This window comes from Dunckerocampus dactyliophorus, chromosome 2, assembly GCF_027744805.1.
Source record: "Dunckerocampus dactyliophorus isolate RoL2022-P2 chromosome 2, RoL_Ddac_1.1, whole genome shotgun sequence".
NCBI classification, from domain to species: Eukaryota; Metazoa; Chordata; class Actinopteri; order Syngnathiformes; family Syngnathidae; genus Dunckerocampus; species Dunckerocampus dactyliophorus.
In genome coordinates, this window is record NC_072820.1 from 11,986,682 (window position 1) to 12,009,646 (window position 22,965).

The 22,965-nt window shown below is 40.5% G+C and overlaps 1 protein-coding gene across 1 annotated transcript in view; it reads left to right on the forward strand.

Annotated features, from left to right (window-relative positions):
• The first annotated feature begins 4,758 nt into the window (after positions 1-4,758).
• dnah9l (dynein, axonemal, heavy polypeptide 9 like) overlaps positions 4,759-22,965 on the forward strand; it is a 44,032-nt gene continuing 25,825 nt past the window's right edge. Inside the window, 34 exon segments of the mRNA XM_054758986.1 lie at positions 4,759-4,813; positions 4,884-5,074; positions 5,201-5,396; positions 5,924-6,023; positions 6,098-6,309; positions 6,380-6,613; positions 7,337-7,504; positions 7,829-7,945; positions 8,018-8,174; positions 11,270-11,384; positions 11,480-11,675; positions 11,863-11,967; positions 12,046-12,237; positions 13,730-13,930; positions 14,003-14,338; positions 14,424-14,501; positions 14,571-14,626; positions 14,695-14,815; positions 14,882-15,051; positions 15,628-15,850; positions 17,006-17,134; positions 17,233-17,319; positions 19,050-19,208; positions 19,294-19,377; positions 19,445-19,603; positions 19,739-19,861; positions 20,414-20,536; positions 20,603-20,827; positions 20,914-21,132; positions 21,920-22,090; positions 22,196-22,321; positions 22,402-22,509; positions 22,580-22,711; positions 22,774-22,934. Of these exon segments, the coding sequence (XP_054614961.1) occupies positions 4,784-4,813; positions 4,884-5,074; positions 5,201-5,396; positions 5,924-6,023; positions 6,098-6,309; positions 6,380-6,613; positions 7,337-7,504; positions 7,829-7,945; positions 8,018-8,174; positions 11,270-11,384; positions 11,480-11,675; positions 11,863-11,967; positions 12,046-12,237; positions 13,730-13,930; positions 14,003-14,338; positions 14,424-14,501; positions 14,571-14,626; positions 14,695-14,815; positions 14,882-15,051; positions 15,628-15,850; positions 17,006-17,134; positions 17,233-17,319; positions 19,050-19,208; positions 19,294-19,377; positions 19,445-19,603; positions 19,739-19,861; positions 20,414-20,536; positions 20,603-20,827; positions 20,914-21,132; positions 21,920-22,090; positions 22,196-22,321; positions 22,402-22,509; positions 22,580-22,711; positions 22,774-22,934 (5,204 nt within the window). The 5' untranslated portion in view covers positions 4,759-4,783.

Below are 22,965 nucleotides of genomic sequence, written 5' to 3' on the forward strand. Positions count from 1 at the left end.
TTTTGAATCTCCGTTGGGCATTTCTGTTTCTGTGTGGAGTTAGCATGTTCTACCCGTGCGTGTGTGGGTTTTCTCCGGGTACTCCGGTTTCCTCCCACATTCCAAAAACATGCATGTTAGGTTAATTGGTGACTCTAAATTGTCCATAGGTATGAATGTGAGTGTGAATGCTTGTTTGTCTATATGTGCCCTGCGATTGACTGGCGACCAATCCAGGGTCTACCCCGCCTGTCGCCCGAAGTCAGCTGGGATACCCCCGCGGCCCCAATGAGGATAAGCGGCATAGAAAAAAGATGATTGGATGGATGTTCAGATGCTTATATTGCTGTCAAATTCTATCAAAAAAAGAATCAAATTTTCTTTATGTATGGCTAATTAGATGCTGTCATTTCAAATCAAGTTTTGTCTGGATCCGTATTGGGCATTTGACTGCAATGTAGCTTATATATAACTTGTCAAATAGCATTAAATATGTTCTCATTCAAATCCTGCAGAATCCCTATTGTCTTATCTTATCGTTTTATCAGTATTGAATCCAGATTGGTAGCAATGTAAATATAACTTGGGAAATCCCATTTTACATCAATATTACATAATATTTTCTATGTAGATGCAACATCTGAATGTGTAATTTCAAGGTTTTAGCAGGATCTGATCCAGATTATGCATTTGGGAGCATTGTATGTTTAATGTGGAAAATCTTGTGTTCATTTATGTCAAATATGGTAAATCCTGTCTGATCTGGTTATGTTTTGTTTTGCTTATTTTTACATTTTGTCCCATTTTGTTTTAACTAAAAGATAGTACCCATATAGTGTAGATAGCGTAGCCAAAGAATTGTTGATTTCAAAGGTGACAAATATTTATGCCTTGGCAGCAATTTGCACTCCTCTATACTATTTTTTCCTTCTATCTTTCCAACACGCCTATCTGCTGTTTTCTATGAAGGTGAAAACAAAAAAGGCAGTGATAGGAAGCGCCAAGAATGGTTTTGAGACGGTCATCAGTGCATGTACATGTAGAACTGAGAGAGGCTGCATGATAGCGAGGTCACAGGCTCATCTACATGTAATTTCCTCCCATGGCTGAAGCGAGGAGAAAGAGGGTGATGAAGAGAAGTGAGATGGAGGAGTGGGACAAAGAGAGAGCAGGGCCGAAGCTATATGGACTCAAGAGCGTCACCGTGATTATCAAGCCATGTGTAGTCATGGCAACGGCAAAATGGTGAAGAGCAAAAATGGAGAAGGAGGAGTGGAGGAGGACACTTCAGGTTTTAAAAAATGACTCTGATGAAAGATTTATAAAAATAGTTTTTTGTGCTTTGCTATGCCATACTTGAGCAGAATATTACATCCACTTTAAGGTGTTATTTCAGTTCAGGTCAACACATTTGCGCTTTAACTCCTCCTGTTGACATTAGTCAGCTATAACCCTGTTTAGCTCTGCACTTGGATCCATCATCAACACTGACAAAGTGCCTACATTTATTCTACTTGCACACCTTCATCACTCTTCTTCTCATTTGTATTCTTGTGAGCTTGCGGCCCCTCCTCACTCACGGGCTCAGCCTCTCTTTTTTTTTTTTTACTCTTTTGTCTTACCACTGGCTCCCTTTCCCACTCCTCTTGTCTTTCCTGTTCTTCAACAATCTCTTTTTCTGGCCAACATCCCTCCATCCCTGTGGAGCAGAGCTGACATTGGGCTTGAGGTCAGAGAAAGAGATGGGCAGTCATGCTCTTGCTGTCAGCCGGCTCAAATGGGCTTAGATAGAGAGTGGAGACACCCAAGGGATGCCCCTCCACTTGCCTTGGGCTCCAGACAGATATACATAAAAGTACATGCATGTAATAGAACCATATATATTTATACCTAAAGAAACTGAAAAAAGTACAACTCGTAGACGAGTAAGCAGGGCATAATAAATGCACACACACACTAGTTGGCTCATTCACTCATGCAAGCATCATGAAGCATGGAAATACAGATTTTTCTTAAATTCCTTTGGAGGACTGCCATGGATTATAGCTTGTACAGCCTGTGTTGTGCTCAATGGAAACATTCAATTCTGATGAATGCTGAACACTCATCTTAAAAAATAAGCTTACAAAGGTCATACAGTATAGCATATATAAAGATAAGCTAATTAAGCATAACAGCATGTGTCAAGTAAATATGTTACATAGGCTTGTGTAACAATAACTCATTATTAGAAGAACGTTACTTTTCATATTGGGACATACATTTCATTTTAAGGCTAAATCCCAACATTATAGTTCATGGATTTTAATTGAAAGATATTCTGAGCAAAATATGGCAGTCACAACCATGTGTAAAATCAATTTATGTTTACCATAAGGTAGACAATATGCCCAAATGCCGCAATCTTCATGTTATGGCATGGCTTCAGATTTCAGACATTGTGCCACACTGGCCCCATGTGGTCGCCACATGTATTGCATTGTTTAGCATTTATAATAAAATAATAATAATAATCACACTAACAAATAAATTATACAGATATCATTGATGTAAAATAATTTTTCATTGTTTCATATTTTCGAAATTGGTAACTCACTCATATTTATTTGGTTTTATTCATTTACAATATTTCTTTTGTTTAAATGTTCTTCCTATTACAAATAATATTACAATATTACAATAATATGTTCTATGTTGACGAAAACATTGATGTAATATGTTACCCGTCGGAGGGTTGTTGCTGTTTCTGTGGCTCTTGTTAGGATTCAGGTTACAGGATAAGGTTACAGGCTACGGAAAGGTTCAGTCACAGTAGAAAGACACCAGTCTATATGCAAGCATCACTTTACTAGTAGATAGTATTCGTATCGTATTCATTAGAAAGTATGCATCCTTTAATGGGCAAAAATGCACTTTTATAACCTGATCTCAGCAAGAAAAAAATACTTCTTTAATCCCACTTAACTTGAATTACCAATATCTTTTTCATTTTTGAGCCATTCTTTGCCTTACTGCATGGCTGAGGCGCTCAGCAGCAGCAGCAGAGGTGCTGCAGCCAGTGGAGGGGCTTCAGGCCTTCGAGCCTCACAGGAGACCCTGCTCAAAACAGGTGTGCTGATGTCCGACGAGAGAGTGGACTTCCTTCGAGAGCAGGTCTTCTCTGTGTTACGTGTTAAGACGGATAAATGGAACCGCTTCATCAGCACAGAGGAGAATCAGCATATCATTCTAGACTTCCTGGACCATATTTGGGCCAACAGGCTGCTGCTCTTCACTGGACCTGGAGGGACACTGCACGCAGGGGATGCTCAGGTGCAGATACACTAAAAAAATGTACACTCTTAGTCAGTCTATTAAAAAGTAAACTACTGTATAAGAATACATTGGAAGCTCTACGGTTAAATACTATCCATTCTTAGGTGATTTATTCCGATTTTTTTTCCTATTGGACAGAATTCCAGGGTTAAGCTCGCACCACTTTTTTAAACACATTAAAACGCTCCTAATTTGAAAGATGAATAACAGAGGCGTAACGTGAAGGTGATTTGTGTTGCAGATATGTGTCACACGCAAATTTTTTAACATCCTTGTCTCGCAAGTGTAAAAAGAAGTTAAGCACTTCTTACTTTTGGAATAACTGTGGCAAAACTAAAACACTCACACAAAAAAAAAATCATACAGAGTTAGATGTACACCGAGGTCTTGCTGGACTCTGTCGATATTTTTAAATCACAAATTAAAATTCACCTGTTCAAAACTGCTTATTCCTCTTGACTTAGGATTTTTAGTATTGAGTTTCTGGCTGTTCTTCCTTTGTATTATTATTTTTATTGGATGCTTTATTGTGGTTATTTTATTGCATGTAAGGTGACCTCGGGTGTTTTGACAGGCGGCAACAAGTAAAATTTATTGTTATTATTATTATTATTATTATTATTATTATTATTATCATTATTATTATGTCATGTGTGACCGCAGTTTCAAATTTACTATTCTTAATTTTTTACGAGTGAAACAAGTAGCCTACAGTGGTACCTCGGTTTTCGCTATTTATTCATTCCAAAAGGTCAAAACCCGAGACAATTTTTCCCATAGGAAGTAATGTAAATCCATTTAATCTGTTTCACACACCCAACAATATTAACAAAAATATAGAGAATAATTATAGTTTTACACAAAGTCAACAATGCAAAATAATTCTAAATGATAAGTGGATGGAACTTGTTGATGCGAACGTCCTGGTGAAATTGAATTCAATAGTGTTTAGCACCTTTCTTTGGGCCCATGGCGTGTTATTTAGCAGTTAGGGTGTTTTGTTTGGGAACACAATGACTATACTATACAGTACAAGGCAAACAGACGCAAACAGAGACAGTGTACAAAAAACCAAGGTAAAATTTTGCGGAAAATTTTCAACCATAACAGAATCACACAAAAACTGGTGTGACATTATGAAATCCCAAGTTTGACTTCATTTGACTGCCTTCACTAGATGTTTTCTTCAGAGGCCTAAGAATGATATCCAAATGCTGTGGCCTGCTCTCGCTTTCTAAACAACAATATAAATACAATAATGGCTTGCTGCACTCTACACAGTATCTAACCTATCCATTTTTGAAATAAGTCACTACTTATTTCTGGTGCTTTCAATGCTGTTGAAAGCATTCCTACTGTTTTTGCATCTGTGAAGATGTCGCCACCATGGAAGACCAAAATCCTGTGCGTGCTGAAGAAGGGCGTAAAGAGAATCGCTCGCCAAGGATTCCGACAGCAACTCCGGCTAGGGGAAGTGCCCAGTTACCCGATGGAGCACTTACCTATTGTCATCTCTGAGGTATCCAACTCTGGAAGCTGTTTATTGGCCACGTTCATTTTCAAACTGTGCCTGTCCACTGTGTGTGTAGGTGTTGGTGCATGTGTTGACCAACAGTTTGAATCATGAGGAGTGGCCTCAGGTGGTGTCAGATGACATTCACCGACACCTGGAGAAGCAGAGAAGCATTGTGGTCACTCTGAGAGGGCGTGCTGAGGGGCGCACCCTGCTGCCCCTCCCACTGTGTGTGGAAAGGGCACGAGCTCAAGGCATTGGGCTCAGGTCAGAATGTCATAGGTCCTTCATGGAAATGCATTATTTGACTTTATATAACTGTATTATTTGACTTGATATAACTATTCATTTAGTATATATTTTCCTGCATTGTTGTCCTTGTGTTGCCATCAGCCCCACTGGGTGGCCGCTAGATGGAGGCTTGCTATACTCCATAGAAACTCTGATTGTTCAGTGGTCGGGGCAGATATGGAACGTCCTGAAGAAAGACTCTGGAGCCTTGCTGCTCCAGGGAGACCACCCAGGCCCCATTTTGGAACTACAGTTCTGGACCTCTCAAAGGGAGAATCTTGTTGGGATTCAGTCGCAGGTATGGTCAAAGTATCAAGGGAGTAAAATGCCATAGGATCACATTAGAGTGTAACCTATTGAGATACAAGTACTGGTATACGTACTTGACCAAGGTGAATGAGATATGTCAAAAGGATATGAAGTTGTATGACATCCCCATCAGCAGTGGACTATATCAACATTGACTTACACCCCATTTGGTCCTGCAAGTCCAGTTGTGTTTAGTTGCTGGGGTCATTTAAGTAAAGAGTTTGGCTTCTCAAAACAATATGCGTTCAAAGGATCATTCATAAAAATGCCTCCTCAAAAAAATCAGACCTCACAAATTGCTCGGCGTTGTATTTGTCCGTCGCCTCTCCATTTGTGTGTATGTGATGAAGATGGTCGCATCTTCATCCGCGTCGGAGCGCCGCGGACATTTCATTTACGCGTTCCACAGCAGAATCCAACAATCCGTCTTTTTCAGACTTGTTTTCTTGTTCACTTGGTTATTTTGACAGAAATCCTTTTTTAGAGCCTAATTAAAATAGACAATGTTGTTTTCAGATCCAAAGTCCCAGAGTGAAAGAGATTATGGAGATCCTGAGGAGAGTCAAAAGCAGTTATTACTCCTCCTTCCAGGACATCTCTGTCAAAGTCAATGAGGGTAAATATGCACATTAGATGTTTGAGTAATTAAAGGGGCTTATGGAATTGCTGCTTATGTGTCTATGTCCTCAGCGGTACTGGAAGCTGAGGACATAGATCTGCATCTGCGTCCTTTGAGGAGGCTTATCAGCAACCTGGAGGAGAGAAGTTTCCCTCAGGTGGACGTTTTGCTGCCTCCTCTCTTCCACACTCTTTGTCTCATCTGGAGTCACTCCCAGTTCTACTGCACTCCTCAGCGCATGGTAGTCCTCCTGCAGGAGTTCTGCAACCTGATCCTGGAAAAGGTACTGTAAATGAGTGGAATCTATGGAGTGCAGGAGCTTAGTTCAGTGTGAATGTGTCTCTGCTTCACAGGCCTTTGCCTACTTGATCCCTGAGGAACTCTTTAAGATGGAGCTTGAGGAGGGCCAGGAGAGAGTCCAAATAACCATCTCAGTCCTGCGCACCTTCAAGCAGCTGTTTCACACTCACCGCAAGAATATTCTCAAATACTTCCAACAGAGCCAGACCATCAAGTTTTGGGACTTTCCGGCCTCGCTTGTGTTCCGGCGTTCAGACCGCATCATGGAGAGGCTGCTCATGATTGAGGTGGGATGACTTATTAACATTTTAAGAACATTAATAACATTATTTTACCTCACTGTTATTTGTCAACAATCTACTCTCTTCAATTACCATTGTTCACTTGCAACACAATCCGGGTTTAAGCCCTAAATATGCCTCACACATTTATTAAACAGATTTAAGGTATAAAATGTATATGGTACTAATCACCACTAATGAATGATAATGTACGATGATTGATAGAACGGATGTAATTGCATCTTACAACAACCATGGTGCGTTCAGGGAAGGCTGAACAAAGTGCGAAATCTTAATGCCTAATGAAAATTGGTGAAGCATAAAAACATAAACATGTAAAAAATTGTGGGCTTTTTTAACAATGGTAAATGTGTGCTATACATTATACATTGTATTATCACATATTTATAAATTATTACAGAATTAAGGGAAATGAGATGTTAAGATGTTAAGATGTTAAGATGAAATGAGCCTATTTTCTGAGAAAAATAAATAAATACAATATTTTTTTGGAACAAAAATCTGCAAATCGTTGGGGATCTGAGAATTATGCAGGGATCCATTGTATTTATTTGACAATATGTGTATTATTAACTGCATGCGTTTTACATATCACTCATGTATTTCAACTTGTTGTGGCCAATGAATATAAGTATTTGAAAACAATTCACAGAGTGGCTTTAGCTAAAAGTACAATGCCTTTATGCTTTTCTGCTTTTACATCAATAGGAGTTATTTTCTGCAGCTCTGGACTTTCTGAAGCTGGAGAAAATTGAACTTGGCGGATCCAGAGGCAAGATTCTCAGTGAAATGGTCTGCACCATGAGCGAGGAGTTCCATGACCGCTGGCGAGCGCTCAGAGAGAGCAAATATGACCCCTTGGACTCCACTAATGATGTGAGGCCTAGTGGGCTTTATTATTTTGTTATGTTTTCACAGGTATCCATCGAAATGTAATAAAAAACACACACTACACTCTCCAGAGTACTAAAAGTTGATTAGTTGCTCACCACACATTAGATCAGCAGCCGTATGTATCAATAGTCTGCATATCCGTATTCAGCTATAATACAAAAGTTGCCATGTGACTCAGACTAAGTACTGATTGAAGTGAAGTGCTCAAAAACCCAAACCAGTGACTTTGCACCAAAGCAAGCTTTTTAACCTGGTGGTAGAATGAAGATAATCATTATTTTGCATATGTCGTTGTCTTGCATGCAGGATTTTGTGCATCATCACAATCGTTTTATGGACCAGAACAGGGACTTTGACCAAAGGCTGGGAACTGTCCTCAATCTGGCCTTTCAGCACTCTAAAAACCTCAAATCTACATTCAAGGTGTGTTTGCAAGACTTTTTTACTGTCAAAAATGTGCACAATCAAGAAACGACCACATTGTGTCCCATCCAGCTATTGAAGATTTTTGGCAACTTGCTTGAGAGGCCGAGGATTCATCAGCTCTTCTCTCCTAATTATACTGTGCTACTGGACATGTTCAACCAGGAAGTAAACCACTGGCAGTTTCTACTTAATCAACACAGAGATGAGGTGAGGAGAAACATAAGTGGTTGTTTTGACCATGAACCGGACATCCATCCATTTTCTATGCTGCTTATCCCCATTAGGATCGCGGGGGTGTGTTGGAGCCTATCCCAGCTGCCAGGGTACACCCTGGACTGGTCGCCAGCCAATCACAGGGAACCAGTCACACTCACATTCATACCCATGGACAATTTAGAGTCACCAATTAATCTAACATGCATGTTTTTGGAATGTGGGAGGAAACCGGAGTACCCGGAGTAAACCCACGCACGCACGGGGAGAACATGCAAACTCCACACAGAGATGCCCAACAGAGATTTGAACCAAGGTCTTCATGTGGCCAACATGCTAACCACTCATGGCCCATGAAGCGGACAGTTTTCCATTAAATTGAACCTAAATGGAAAACTATATACCACAGGTGTTTATTAAAGGTCCCATATTATGCTAAATTGACTTTTTAATGAGCTTATAACATTAATATGCGTTCCTGAAACTTGAGAAATATGTAACCTCCTCACTTTGGCCCACTTTTGAGAGAGAGGCGCTCAAATGTTTGCTATTGAAGTTCCAAGTATTTAAGATGTCATGAAGGGAAAATTCCTTCTTCATGGACACGATACTGCCTCTGAGTTGCCCCGAGCTAGATGAGCCTGCCTTGGAGGAAAACTTTGTAAAGAATCTGGCATTTTGAAGAAAGGCATGGAAAAAACACAGCTCATTAGCATTAAAACTACGGACACACACAACAAAATGTTCCCAGAAGGGCTTCCTAAAAGCATTTTTAAACCTTCTAAATTCCAGAATCAATACTAGATTGTGGCCATTACACTCTTGTCGGACTTCTGAATTTAAAAATGTTGAAAAATCGAATGATATGGGACCATTAAAGGAAAACGGCACTTTTTAAAAATGTTGCCTATCATCCGCAAATCCTTATGTGAGACATGAACACACATCTTTCTTTTTTCTGTGCATTCTGAAGATATAAAAGAAGCTAAAAAGAGGCAGTTAATGAATGCATGTAATGGGACAACACCCATTCCACCGACAAAGCTACCTATTAAAACACCTGCAAAATCCTCCCACAAGGTTTTATGATTTTAAATACATGTAGTAACAGGTACATTCATGATAACATGTAATACTTACAGTATTTTGCCGTATTTCAGTCATTTTAAGCATTACCGGAACTTTCTTCCTGGGTGCATTTATTTCACGCAGCAACATAGAAACGAAAGCTAACTTTTCCAAACTCAAAAACTAAGACGCAGCAGCAGTAGCGGCACCTCCAATATGTAGCGTTACTTTTCGGCAGCGGCCTGAGGCATTGTGAGCGAGGCACTGTAAGTGAGTGTGTGATGAAGCTATTCACTAGCCGGCTAGTAGCTAGCCGGTGTGGTGTGGCGACATGTCATGTCACTACTCAGGAAAGTAGTTCTTTGGCATAACAACGTTAATAACAATAATAATAACAATGTAGCTGTAGTTTGGTTAATACGCAGGTCACACGATGTAAATGGAGCGTTGTTGGCGGTTTTTGGAGGTTTTTTCAGAAGGCTTGATTGGCGGAGTAGCTGTTTCCCATTACATACATTCTTAGCTGTGTCTTTTTATCTGTTTTTATACCTTTGGAATGCAGAGAAAAGAGAAAGACGTGTGTTCATGTCTCACATAGGGATTGTAGATGATGGACAAAATTCCAAAAAAAGTCCAGTTTTCCTTTAAGGCCGTGGGTTCCGACAGGTTAAATTGCGTGTCCCACCAATAACAAGCGGTGACCCAAATTACGAAAATGTGTAAACTCAAACTTCTCAAATATCTTACATTGAAAGCAGTGGTTGTCAACTGGTCTGGCTGCGGGACCCATCATCACCCTTTAATGACAAGGGTTAGGGTTATTTTTGGTTGGGGAAATTTTTGAATGTAAACTTCTCAAATATCTTATTTACTTAATAAAATATTTATCAAAATATTATTTATTTATTTACTGTACATTTTAAATGTAATTATATCCCATCCTCTTCCTGCTCCGAGGATGTAAGCTGCGCCTCAGGTAACACACACATTTGTAGAACCCTTTGCTAAGCGCTCGCGTTGTAAATTTGAGCCAGCTGCAAAAAGTCCCTTTCATGAAAAGGCATTAAAGTGCAGTTTGAATTAGAATTACGGCAAAATAACATGGAATGCCAGCACAAAACAAGGTTCATGATCGGTTCAGCAATTTTTTTTTTTTTTTTAAAAGGTGTGAGTAAAATACATGTACATGTAATATCTGGGGAGTTGAATCAGAGAATTTTCACACTGGCCTGGATGAGAAGTGAAACAAGACGTTTAAAAAAAATCAAGTGAGTCTATTTGCTGTGCTTCAACACTCAGTAGGTAAGTTTAATAATAATAACAGGACAATTTTTTCTGTTGACTACCCCTCTGCCAGGGCCAATATATCGAATTAGGCATTAAAAAGTAACATCATACAGTAATGAGCTTTCACTTTATGCCCTAGTCTCTCCAGTAGATATGTTACTACCTAACTATGTTTCGGACAGACAGCTCCTTAAGTCCACCCTCCATGTCCGTCCCGTCTCGCTCAAGCTTGACCCAGTTGCCCATAAACATGGCACACAGCTGGTGGGGGCATAGCAAGAGAATAGCACAGACTCGAGGTGTGTTCACGGACATCATCTGTGCATACATGCTTTTTTTTGGCTTTTTTTTTCGTGACCCACCAGTTGAGAATTACTGATTTAAAGGGACTGTTTGCAGCACAACATGAGCTGCAGCGGTGAGACGCTGTCTGTCTCTTTATGTCTCACTCTTCTCCAGCAGATTTCTGCAGCTGTGTGTCAGACGGATGCCATGTTAAGGCTCAAAGTTGCCTATAAACATGGTATGCACCTTGTGGCAGCGTAGCAAGAGAATGGCACAGACAAGAACGTAAGGGGCAGTCATGGACGTGGCGGTTTTTTGTTTTTCTTATTCAGGCAAAGACGCAGGACTCACCTTTGGAAAGTTGAGAATCACTACTTTAAGGCCAAACAGAATCACTTATACGTGTTGATATGACATTTTAATGATGAATGATGCAAGTGTAGTCATGTGTGTTTCTGCTCCAGTCAGGAAGTGTGAATTTGGGGAAAAATATGCCGCCGGTGGCTGGGAGGCTCAAATGGTCACAGGAACTTCAGAGTCGCATCCTGACCAACAGGAGCAACCTGTGTCAGCTAGCTCAAATGTAATGACTCGCCCACACACCTTTAGCTCGTAACAACACTGAAGGAAAAATAGTTCCACTTCTAATGTAAATGTTCATTCTCTTTCTCCTTTCAGGCCTCTGGGTGGCACTGAGGCCGACGCCGCATTCCAGAAGTGTGAGAGTCTTCTCGAAACCTTGGAGCGGCAGGACCAGGAGCTTTTCTCAGAGTGGACTGAAGGGTTGGAGGAAATCTGTCAAAAACACCTAAAGGACCCCCTGTTGACCCTTGACACCAACACAGGCCTGTTCCACATCAACTTCAGTCCAGCTGTAAGCACATATCGTATAATAACAAACATACGTCTCAATCACAGATGTACAGTAATACCCTTCCGACTAATTTTGCTATTTAGATTCTGTGGATGGAATATATTTTTAGATGGATAAGAAAATGAAAGCGTTCTAAACTTGTATTAGATAATATCAGTAAACATTAACCACATCTTGACACCCCCAGTTGACATCAGTACTCAGGGAGGTGAAGTATCTGGGAATGTTGAAAAGCCCAAATATTCCCAAAGCAGCTCTTCATCTCTACTCCAAACGGGAGAGACTCCATGTGGTGAGCTGAATACATACAGTCTATTGAATGCGATGTATTAAACGTGAAGTACTGAGAGTCTGGCATTGCTTCCTGAAGCAAACTCAGACACTGACCTTGGTGACCCAGTGGTACAACCAGCTGCAGAGCACCATCCTGGATGTGGAGCTCGGACTGGTTCAAGATGAGATGGACAAGACGAGGCGACAGCTGGAGCCGGCCCTGCAAAACCTGACCTGGGCCCAGGACAACCTGTGGGACTACATCAAGAGCACAAGAGATCTTGTCCAGGTTTTTGATGCATTACTTTTACTGTATTTTACAGATCATTTCTACTTTAACAGAACCATTTCCCATTGTCAATGTTGGCAAAGTCAGCTTTATTGTTAAAAGCAAAATGAAACCATATGAACAACAGACAGAGGTGACTTCTTCCACAGTTTGCTACACGGTGGAACCTCCAAAGTTGAACACAATTAATTCCATGACACTGGTTGACTTCCAAAAATGTTCTATTTAAAACTTAATAGGTAAAATCTCACATAGATGAATGAATTATGGCTGTCAAATGATTACAAATTTAAATCAAATTAATCACAGTTTTCAAATTAATTAGTCATTATCATTAATCACAATTTTTTGTGTATTTTATGTAAAGAAAGTAAAGACAAGACACAATTATATATATTTGTATGTAAAAGGTTTGCCCAATAACATCGGACAGCAATAATTATCGGACTGATAGTGGCAATCACATAATAATGTGATATCGGCCAACATTGGTATCACTTTTTTTCCTAAATTGAAAAAACTGATATACAGCTTTTAGCGTCAACGCTGCAAAATTGCTGAATCATGTAGTTAATACTGTGCCACTCACAAGCCTGTAAGGAAGAAGTAACTTTTTATTTAGCAAGCAGAGTAACACCACAGCTCAGAATTAACTTACCAGCTCCATGGAAATCGCGTGGGGGCTATCATTCCACAAAAAAAAGCTAATATCGGGCATCCCAGTATGTATTAAGAGCTCCAAATGACCTGGAAATTTAATTCAAGTTAAAAGATAGCACATATGTCTGAAAATGTATTTGCCTAATACTAGTCTCTTTAATAGTGGCAGAACATTTGAATCCCACTTATAATTATGGTGTTATTATGGTGTTATTATGAGTCATAATGGTTGCATTCAAAGAAACAACCACGTAACTGAAATTGAATTCAAATATTTTGAGTGTAGATGTATTTTCTGGGATTGCCGACCATACCTAGATGCCGCAAATTGTACTTCCGCAGTAAGAGTTACATTAGTGAGCGGTAAGAATATACATTTACTGTTTTTCTTTGTCTTTGTTTATTTAGCCCACACATACATGCTTAACAAAGACGTTGTTGTGACTTTGATATTGACATTTTAATATTCTTAACTGTCATACATGTATATATAATAAATGTAAAATAGAGTAATACTAATCACTATTTGAAGTCGCTTGACAGACAGTAATGGACAGGAAACAGGAAAATAATAGGAAGGAAGAGGCATACTGTCACGTAGGGGCATTTCATAGCTACTCCTGGAAGTAAAAGTTACCCGGCTGCCTAGAGGACACTCGCATTTGCAGTTACTACAAACATTACAGTTTTCCTGTTTTCAGTACGTGAGGTACGCCTGAAGTAACACACACGTGCACAATTATGAAAAACACAACAACTCAAATAAGCAACTGTGTGCTTCAGTGCAATGTAATGGCTAACTGTAATGCAGCCTCGCCTTTGCTCCTTCTAGAGCATTTGGAGTCGTGTCTGCAAGAGCAAAGCTAATGTGGAGGCCATCCAAAGCCTCATGGGGAAACTCAGCCAGCGTGCATGTATTACCAGAAAGAGTCGTGATTCTACTCTTCTGGTTTTCTCTGATATTGATGAAAGTCTTGCCAAACAGCACGCTCTCATCAGCAGCACCGGAGCGCAGATACACATGCTTCTGCAGGTACTAAAGTGCTGTTTATTGGACAAGAAGCAGACATTCCTGTAAGTGTGTCTAATTTCTTTTGTTTTCCAGGAGAACCAGTCTCTACTGGCCGTGTCCGACCTAAACAGTAGCAAGTGGCAGGCCTACTCGGATTACGTAGACGGCATGATCTTGTCAGGCTTCTTTAGTACTATCCGCCGCTCTCTGCAGTACCTGCTGGAGAACACAGATGCAGCCCAGCCTATCACTCCACTGTTTGAGGTCCAGTTGATGCTGAACGGCAGTGACATGTGTTTTGATCCCCCGCTTGACTTCAGCCACAAGGGCAACTTCTTTGACATTGTGGATAAGATGGTTGCTAACATTCTAAACATGGCGTCGTTCATCCCCAGAGTTGCAAAGCACACACATCTGGACAACTATCAGGTCGATACATACACAATGTGCATGTCTCTACACATAAAGCAGCTGTTGTAATGCTTTAACACAATCTATCTCTGTTTTCATGCAGAGCGACATAAACAAAATGAAAGATTTGTCAGAAATGTGCTGTACTTTACGCTCCAGAGCACGTGCAGCTATCAACAAGGTGAGTATTTTGTTATCTGTCCACACATGACATACTGTAAGTGACATTAACAGCTCGATGGTTTTTCAGGTCAGAGAATATCAAGGATCGTTGAACAGCTACCGCTACCTCTGGACTGATGACAGGTCAGAATGTGGCACAATTTGCTCAAGTAGATGATTTGCAAACTGTCTTTTATTGTCAACATTAACAGGTCTGAATTTATGAGGCAGTTTCTCCTATACGGCCATGTTTTAAGTACAGAGGAAGCTGAGCTGTATGCAGACTATGAACTGAAAAAGAACCCACCCACCCTGGAAAACTTTAAAGAGCAGGTGATTTCAGTGCTACAGGTCGAGTATACCCCCTTAGGCTGTCCGTAAAATAGTTCTTCCCGGCAGATCAATCTGTTTGAGTGTCTGCATGAGCAAGTGAGCAAGATGGAGGACTGGAAGGTGTTTTGTGGCTGGCTGCAGTTGGATGTCAGACCCTTCAAGCACACGCTGATGAACTTCATTAAGAGATGGAGCTGGATGTTCAAGGAGCACCTGCTCAACCATGTCAACCAGAGGTTAGACGCATGCATGCACACTAAAGCCAAAAGTTAGCATCACCATTTTTACACATTTCTTGTGTAGCAGTATAGATTTAATGTCCACTGACAATAACTGAAGACATACAGTAGTCATTTTTGTCTAAATACCTGGGAACGCATGTGAGTACCAAGATAATTTGTTCCCTAATTCCCTACAGTCAGCCAGTCACAGTCATGGACTGGCGCTGCATGAGTGGATATGTTTAAGTAAACTTAAAATCTTGTCTCGTCTTATTCTCGCACCCCCAATCATCTTGTCTGGTGAACTGAGGGTCTCGGGACACCCTTGTTTGAGGGTTCTGGTTTTTGGTAATGAGAATATGGTCACCCCAGTGTACTGACTTGTGTCAGGCAACAATGTGTGTGTGTCGACTTATTATTAAAGGATAGTAAATGTGTAATGATTTCCAAGCTGTACACTGACTACTCTAAGTTATATCTTAGTTGCATTGATATGCGAGGGATGTACTCACTTTAGTCAGATGCCATATTCTTAACATTAACATTCAACTGTATTTATCATCTCCACCCACATCCTTCTCTGTTCTGCAGTGTGAGGGAACTCTCTTCTTTTGTCCACGACACGGCTGAAGGTCTTTCTAACAAGGTGTCAGATGGTGACTACGCCGGCCTGGTGGACATTATGGGACACCTCATGGCCATGAGAGACAGACAGATCAGCAATGAACAACACTTTAAGCCTCTCAAATCTACAGCAGAGCTCCTAAAGACCTATGGGCAACAAATCCCAGAGAGTGTCAATACACAGTTAGAAGTGGGTGCACAAATACACACACTACACACACAATACTATGTACAATGGTGTGAAAAACTGCTTGCCGCCTTCCTGATTTCTTATTTTTTTGCATGTTTGTCACGCTTAAATGTTTCAGATCATCAAACAAATGTAAATATTAGTCAATGAAAGCACAAGTGAACACAAAATGATGTTTTTAAATTAAACTTTATGTTATGAAGGGAGAAAAAAAATCTGAACCTACATGGCCCTGTGTGATAAAGTGATTGCCCCCTAAACCTAATAACTGGTTGGGCCACCCAATGCAGCAACAACTGCAATCAAGCGTTTGCAAAAACTTGCAATGAGTCTCTGACAGCACTGTGGAGGAATTTTCATCTTTGCAGAATTGTTGTAATTCAGCCACATTGGAGGGTTTAAAAGTCATGCCACAGCATCTCAATAGGATTCAGGTCAGGACTTTGACTAGGCCCCTCCAAAGTCTTCATTTTGTTTGCTGCAGAACCCAAGTTGGTTACAGTTTGAGGTCATGAACAGATGGCCGGACATTGTCCAGCTCCAGACCATCACACTACCACCACCATATTTTACTGTCAGTATGATGTTCTTTTTCCGAAATACGGCATTACTTGTTCAGCAGTGGTTTTCGTCTTGGAACTCTGCCATGCAGGCCATTTTTGCCCAGTGTCTTTCTTATTTTGGAGTCATGACCACTGACCTTAACTGAGGCAAGTGAGGCCTGCAGTTCTTTAGACGTTGTTGTGGGATCTTTTGTGACCTCTTGGGTGAGTCTTCGTTGCGCTCTTGGGGTAATTTTGGTTGGCCAGCCAGTACTGGGAAGATTCACCACTGTTCCATGTTTTTGCCATTTTGGATAATGGCTCTCACTGTGGTTTGCTAGAGTCCCAAAGCTTTAGAAATGGCTTTATAACCTTTTCCAGACTGATAGATCTCAATTAATGTCTGTTAAGTTATGTTTTAACAGAGGGACAATCCATTTTTCACACAGGGCAATTTTTTTCTCTCTAAATAATACAAAAACTGCATTTTGTGTTCAGCTGTGTTGTCATTGATTAATATTGAAATTTATTTGATGATCTGAAACATAAGAAAACACATTTTCACACAGCTGTATATTTGTGCATCAGTATGTTTGCTGTTTACTGTTTACAGGAGCTGCCGGAGAAGTGGAAAAGTTTGAGGAAAATTGCTTTCACAGTCAAACATGAAGTGGCGCCGCTGCAGTCTAATGAAGTATCAGTTATCCGAAGGAAATGTGTTCGTTTTGAGGGGAGTTAGTTAGTGTTAAGTTCTCACTTTCATTTCACATTACTGACACTACTGCGTGCATAGTTTGTATTTGAGCTGCTGTCATGTCCTTTTTTTTATTGTACAAGTAGGTGAAGCAGTATGAGTTCAGAGAGCGGTTTCGGGTTGAAGTCATTTTTAGGATCAGTGTGGAGGAGCCATATAAAGAACTTGATAAGGTGAGCTGCAAAATACAAGGAATTATATAATATATACTGAATTATCACTGACTGGCCAAATCTATAAACCACAAATGTAGCACTTGCCTAGGGCTCAGTACTTTGAGAGAAATGCTTGCTCGCTTGTTTTGCAGATATCCTCAAAGGGTTTAGTAACTGGTATGCTTTGCAGCAGTTAGATGTTGTTCACTGCTACCATAATTAATAATAATTAGTATGAGTACATATTATCCCTTTATGATTTAATGCAGATTTACACCACTGAAAACATCCATACATCCATTTTCTGTACCGCTTGTCCTCACTAGGGTCTCAGATATGCTGGAGACTATCCCAGCTGTCTTTTCGGGCAAGAGGCAGGGCACACCCTGGACTGGTCGCCAGCCAATTGCAGGGCAACTGAAACAACCCACTAGAATAAACATATTGTTAAATTAATACTTTTCGAAACCAAAAATAAAACCTTATCTTTATAAAGACCGACAACCCTTGTATTGGATCAGATTATATTGCAGAAGTTGCTATAAAGTGTCTGACCGGTGAAAAAAACTATATCGTATTTTATATACTATAATTCAAAATATGTGTCAAAAAAAGGCACTGATGAAATGGCTATACTACAAAGATGGTTTGATAAAAATAGATTATCCTCGAACCTAAGTAAAACTAAAATAATGGTATTTGGTAATACCAGAAAGGACACGCATGCGTAAATTCAAATTGACGGTGTGGACATTGAAAGACTGAGCGAAAATACATTTTTGGGGATCACAATAGATGAAAAAATGAGCTGGAAATCTCACATTAAAAATACAGTATACAACATAAGGTGGCCGGAAATACCTCAATAGTGAATAAAGCTAACAAAAATCACTCCATACCCTATTCTGCTCCCTGGTATTACCATAGCTAACTTATTGTGTGGAAATAAGGGGTAAAAACTATAAAAGCAATCTTCACTCGCTAAATGTACTGCAAAAAAGATCAGTTAGGATAATACATAATGCCGCGTATAGAGAACATACAAATCTTCCATCCACCCATCTTCTATGCCGCTTATCCTCTCTAGGGTCGCGGGTATGCTGGAGCCTATCCCAGCAAGAGGCGGGGTACACCCTGGACTGGAACACACAAATCACAAATATTAAAATTTGCTGATTTAGTCCATTTTCAAACAGCTAAAATTATGCATAAATCAAACAAGAACTTGTTACTTTTCTACAAGAAAGGAGAAACATGATCTCAGCGAAAAACTAAACTTAAAACACAAAAAACCCAATGCTAAAAACCCACAACATTTCAATATGTGGAATCAAATTCTGCAATAGATTGAGTAAGGAACTCAAACAAAGCACCAAGATGAGCGAATTCAAGAAACAATACAAGCAGTTGATGCTTGCAAAATGTAAGGAAGAAGAGTTCTGTTCTTGTTCTGTTATGTTTATTTGTATTGATTATTATGTATTTATTATTATACTGATTATTATATACGAGTATTATTTATTATGATTGTCAAAAACATTGTTGCACTACCTCATCACTTTTCTATGTATTAAAGAGACCACATATGAGGTGAATAAATGTACTGCAATTGATGTGAAACGGATTGCTACTCCTTTTGGACATGTGGAACTTCGAATTGTACTATGTGATGTATTCCATTGTAACTTGTATGCATGTTCGAATAAAATGAAACCATTACCATTACCATTACCTTTACGTGTCTCCAGGCAAATGGAGTAGTAGCAGCAATGGAAGCAGAAATGAAAGCACTGCAGGATACAGCCGACCTGTTCGAGGTCAGCTTCCCAGACTACAAGCAGCTACGCCAGTGTCGTACTGACATCATACTAGTCAAAGCAGTGTGGGATATGGTCATTTTTGTCAAGGTATGATGACATACATGGACGTCATCCAAACTCAAGGCAGAGATGTGGATTTAATGTAATACTTCCATTCTGATCTTTCAAACAGAGCAGCATAGAGGACTGGACCAAGACTCCATGGAAAGAGATCAACGTTGAGCAGATGGACATGGAGCTCAGACGTTTTGCAAAGGTAGAACAATACTTTTGTACGCAAACATGATATGCTCTCATATTCTCTTCTTTGTTGTACCGTCAAGGAGATGAAGATGCTGGATAAGGACGTGCGCGTGTGGGATGTCTACACAGGACTGGAGTCAACGGTGAAGAATCTGTTGACCTCTCTGAGAGCAGTCAATGAGCTGCAAAACTCTGCTGTCAGGGAGAGACACTGGCAGCAGCTAATGAGCACCACCAAGGTATCTCTATGCATTTGCAATGTCTCATTCCACTGGATCAATTGCAGTAATGACATGTTTTAGGTTGAGCCACTATTGTGACTAAGAGAAGGCAATCAACCCCATCTCATGGTTGTCTTGGATTCCCTTTACAAGGTAACGTTTGTGATGGGAGAGGACACCACCCTCGGGAACCTTTTGGAATTACAGCTCCACCGTGTTGAGGATGAGGTCAAAAACATAGTAGACAAGGCTGTGAAAGAAATTGCCATAGAGAAGGTCGGTGATGCTGCATATCACAAATACACAGTTAAAAGTCACACAAGTGACACATCCCTCACACTTCAGCAACCATTTTATTATATATGCTCAAGAGAGACTACTATTTCATTGATACATAGAAAGTAGTGTAGAGTGTGTGTATAGCAGTTTAGATTTATTGTCCTCTAAAAATCATTCAACACACAGTCATTACTGTAAAACAGCTAACAACACGAGTGAGTAAACCTCACAGTAAACCTGTCCAAATTGTGGTCGAAGTGTCCATGTGGCCTAGTTCCCATGTTGGAATTCATGTATGCCCCAATGAACCGCAGCTCTCGTGTGCTGGCAGTACTCATACAGCCCCAGTCCATTAGGCTATCACCACCATGCTTGACTGGAAGCAAGACACACTTATCTCGCTATACTCACTTGTCTTGCCGTTAGACGATAATGGTTGCTTTATAGTATTGTCCCTAGATACTGAAGATATACTGTGATAAAAATGTTTTGTTTTTTTTTATCTTAGATTTAGCAGAAAAGAAATACAAATGTGTATTTTCTTCTCAGGTTTTGGCAGAGATAAAACAGACATGGCGTGTTCTGTCATTGTCATATGAGACTCACACCAGTACTGGAATCCCTCTACTCAAAGCAGATGAGAACCTGATAGAAACACTGGAGGACAACCAGGTAGGTCTAGATTGGTCTGGGTATTTTGATCCAATAGCCCGGCTGATAAGTTTGATTTTTCTTCAGGTGCAGTTGCAAAACATCCTCATGAGCAAGTATGTGGAATATTTCCAGCCAGAAGTGAGTGGATGGCAGAGGAAGCTGATGGTGGCTGACTTGGTCATCTCCTCATGGATGTCTGTGCAGACGACATGGGCCCACCTCAACAGCATCTTCACCAACAGCCATGACATCCGCTGCCAGCTGGCCAGTGATGCTGAGCGCTTCCAGGGAATACAGAATGACTTTCAGGTAGTTGATGCACAATTTATCACTGTCCTACATTATGCATTCATTGGTCTATTACATTCTCCTTAATTTGAATCCCGTATGCTCAGACTTTGATGAGCGAGTTGGTGCAGAACAGTAACGTCCTAGAAGTGACCAACCAGCCAGGCTTCTTAGAGAACCTGGAGACACTGCAGCAGAGGCTGTCTGTGTGTGAGAAGGCCCTGGCAGAGTACCTGGAGACAAAGAGGGTCACATTCCCCAGATTTTACTTTGTGTCTGCAACTGACCTGCTGGAGATTGTCTCCAAGGGAACACAACCTAAACAGGTAAGAGAATAGTAAATACGTGTGGCATTTGGCTTTGCAAGCATCTTTTTCCCTCCTAATTTCTACTACGTCACCTTGCATTGCTCCTGACAAGGCTCCACTCTTTTGCTATGCGTACGCTAGATACAAAGCAACTGTATGACTGACAGGAGGTCTAACTCTGTTCACCGTTGTTGTATGAAGCGAGTAGGTGCTAGAGTACCAATGCATCTGAACCCTCTTCCTGCTTGTTTGGAGGCGAAAGACGAGTAAAACAGACACGCACATGGCAATATATGGAGGCCGGCAAAATGATCCACTTCATTTTCATTTATCATGTGCTTCATTTATTTATTTATTATTGTAAGACAATTTTTTTCTGAATGACAAATCTCATCACGTTTTAATCTCGCGAGGTCTCGTTACACAAGATCTTGTGACACCATTAGGATAATTTAATATTGTGGAAAATATTCACTGCTTCATACTGATATATTAAGAGGCGTTTCTAATATTCTGGTTACATTATTTAGCCACAAAAATGTGGGGCAGCTATGGAGGAGTGGTTAGAAAATTATGCCTTTAAGAAAAGTTAGCTCCTCCCATCTGATACACTAAACCAATGTGTCACTAAAAGTGTTTGCATAATTTTCCGTGTTTTGCACTGCAGCTCCACCCACAATAATAAGCCAGTTCTCTGACAGGATGAGTGAGCATTATTATCTTGAATAAGCTGTACCTAATGTTGTGTCCAGTAAGTGTGTGTACTAAAGAAATTAACCTAAAGACCACATGTGATGTTTTTCAGGTGACCAGACACTTGCTAAAGCTGTTCGACAACATAGCAGATCTTTCCTTCAAGGAGTCATACAGAGGTGAAGAAGGGATGGAAGAGGAGGGAGAGGTAGTTGCCATAGGGATGTACAGCCGGGAGGGAGAATATGTTCCATTCTCTGAAGCGTGTGTCTGTAAAGGACAGGTATTTCATGGAATTTGTATTATTAAATCCACTTTGGATTATCTTTACAGTTTACTCCTGCCCATCCATTTCTCCTCTTAATTCCTTTTATGCCATCTCTCCCAGGCGGAGTGCTGGTTGGGTGCCTTGGAGAGCACCATGCGCTGCACCATTCAGAAGGAGATCCAGGAGGCGGTAGCTGCCTATGAGGACAAAGCACGTGACCAGTGGCTCTTTGACTACCCTGCACAGGTATTGCATAGTCAAATGTGTACAACCACTTCTTTTTACTAACACAAAAGCTAATGTTTTTTTTTTTTTCTGTCTTATAGGTTGGGTTGACCGGTAGTCAGGTGTGGTGGGCCACAGATGTGGGAATTGCATTTGCACGAGTGGAGGAAGGATTTGATACAGCTTTAAAAGAATATAACAAAAAACAGGTTGGTTGAAGATGATTAGGAAAACATACAATGCAACTCAAATATATGCATCAATTTGTTGTTTTGCCAGATCACACAGCTCAACTCACTGATCCACATGCTCCTTGGTGATTTGACACCCGGAGACAGACAGAAAATTATGACCGTCTGCACCATTGATGTCCACGCCCGAGACGTAGTGGCCAATCTCATAGCCCAAAAGGTTCAAAACCCATAAAAAACAAAATTGCTGAATGGTTTGCAAATGATCTCTTTTAAATACAGGTGACAACAGGGCAAGCTTTTGCGTGGCTCTCCCAGTTGCGCCACCGTTGGGACGATGAAACACGACACTGTTACGTTGACATTTGTGACGCCCGGTTTCGGTTTAGTTATGAATACCTGGGGAACACCAACAGGCTTGTCATCACCCCTCTCACTGACAGGTACTATGCACAGCTGTGGTCAGAAGTGTAC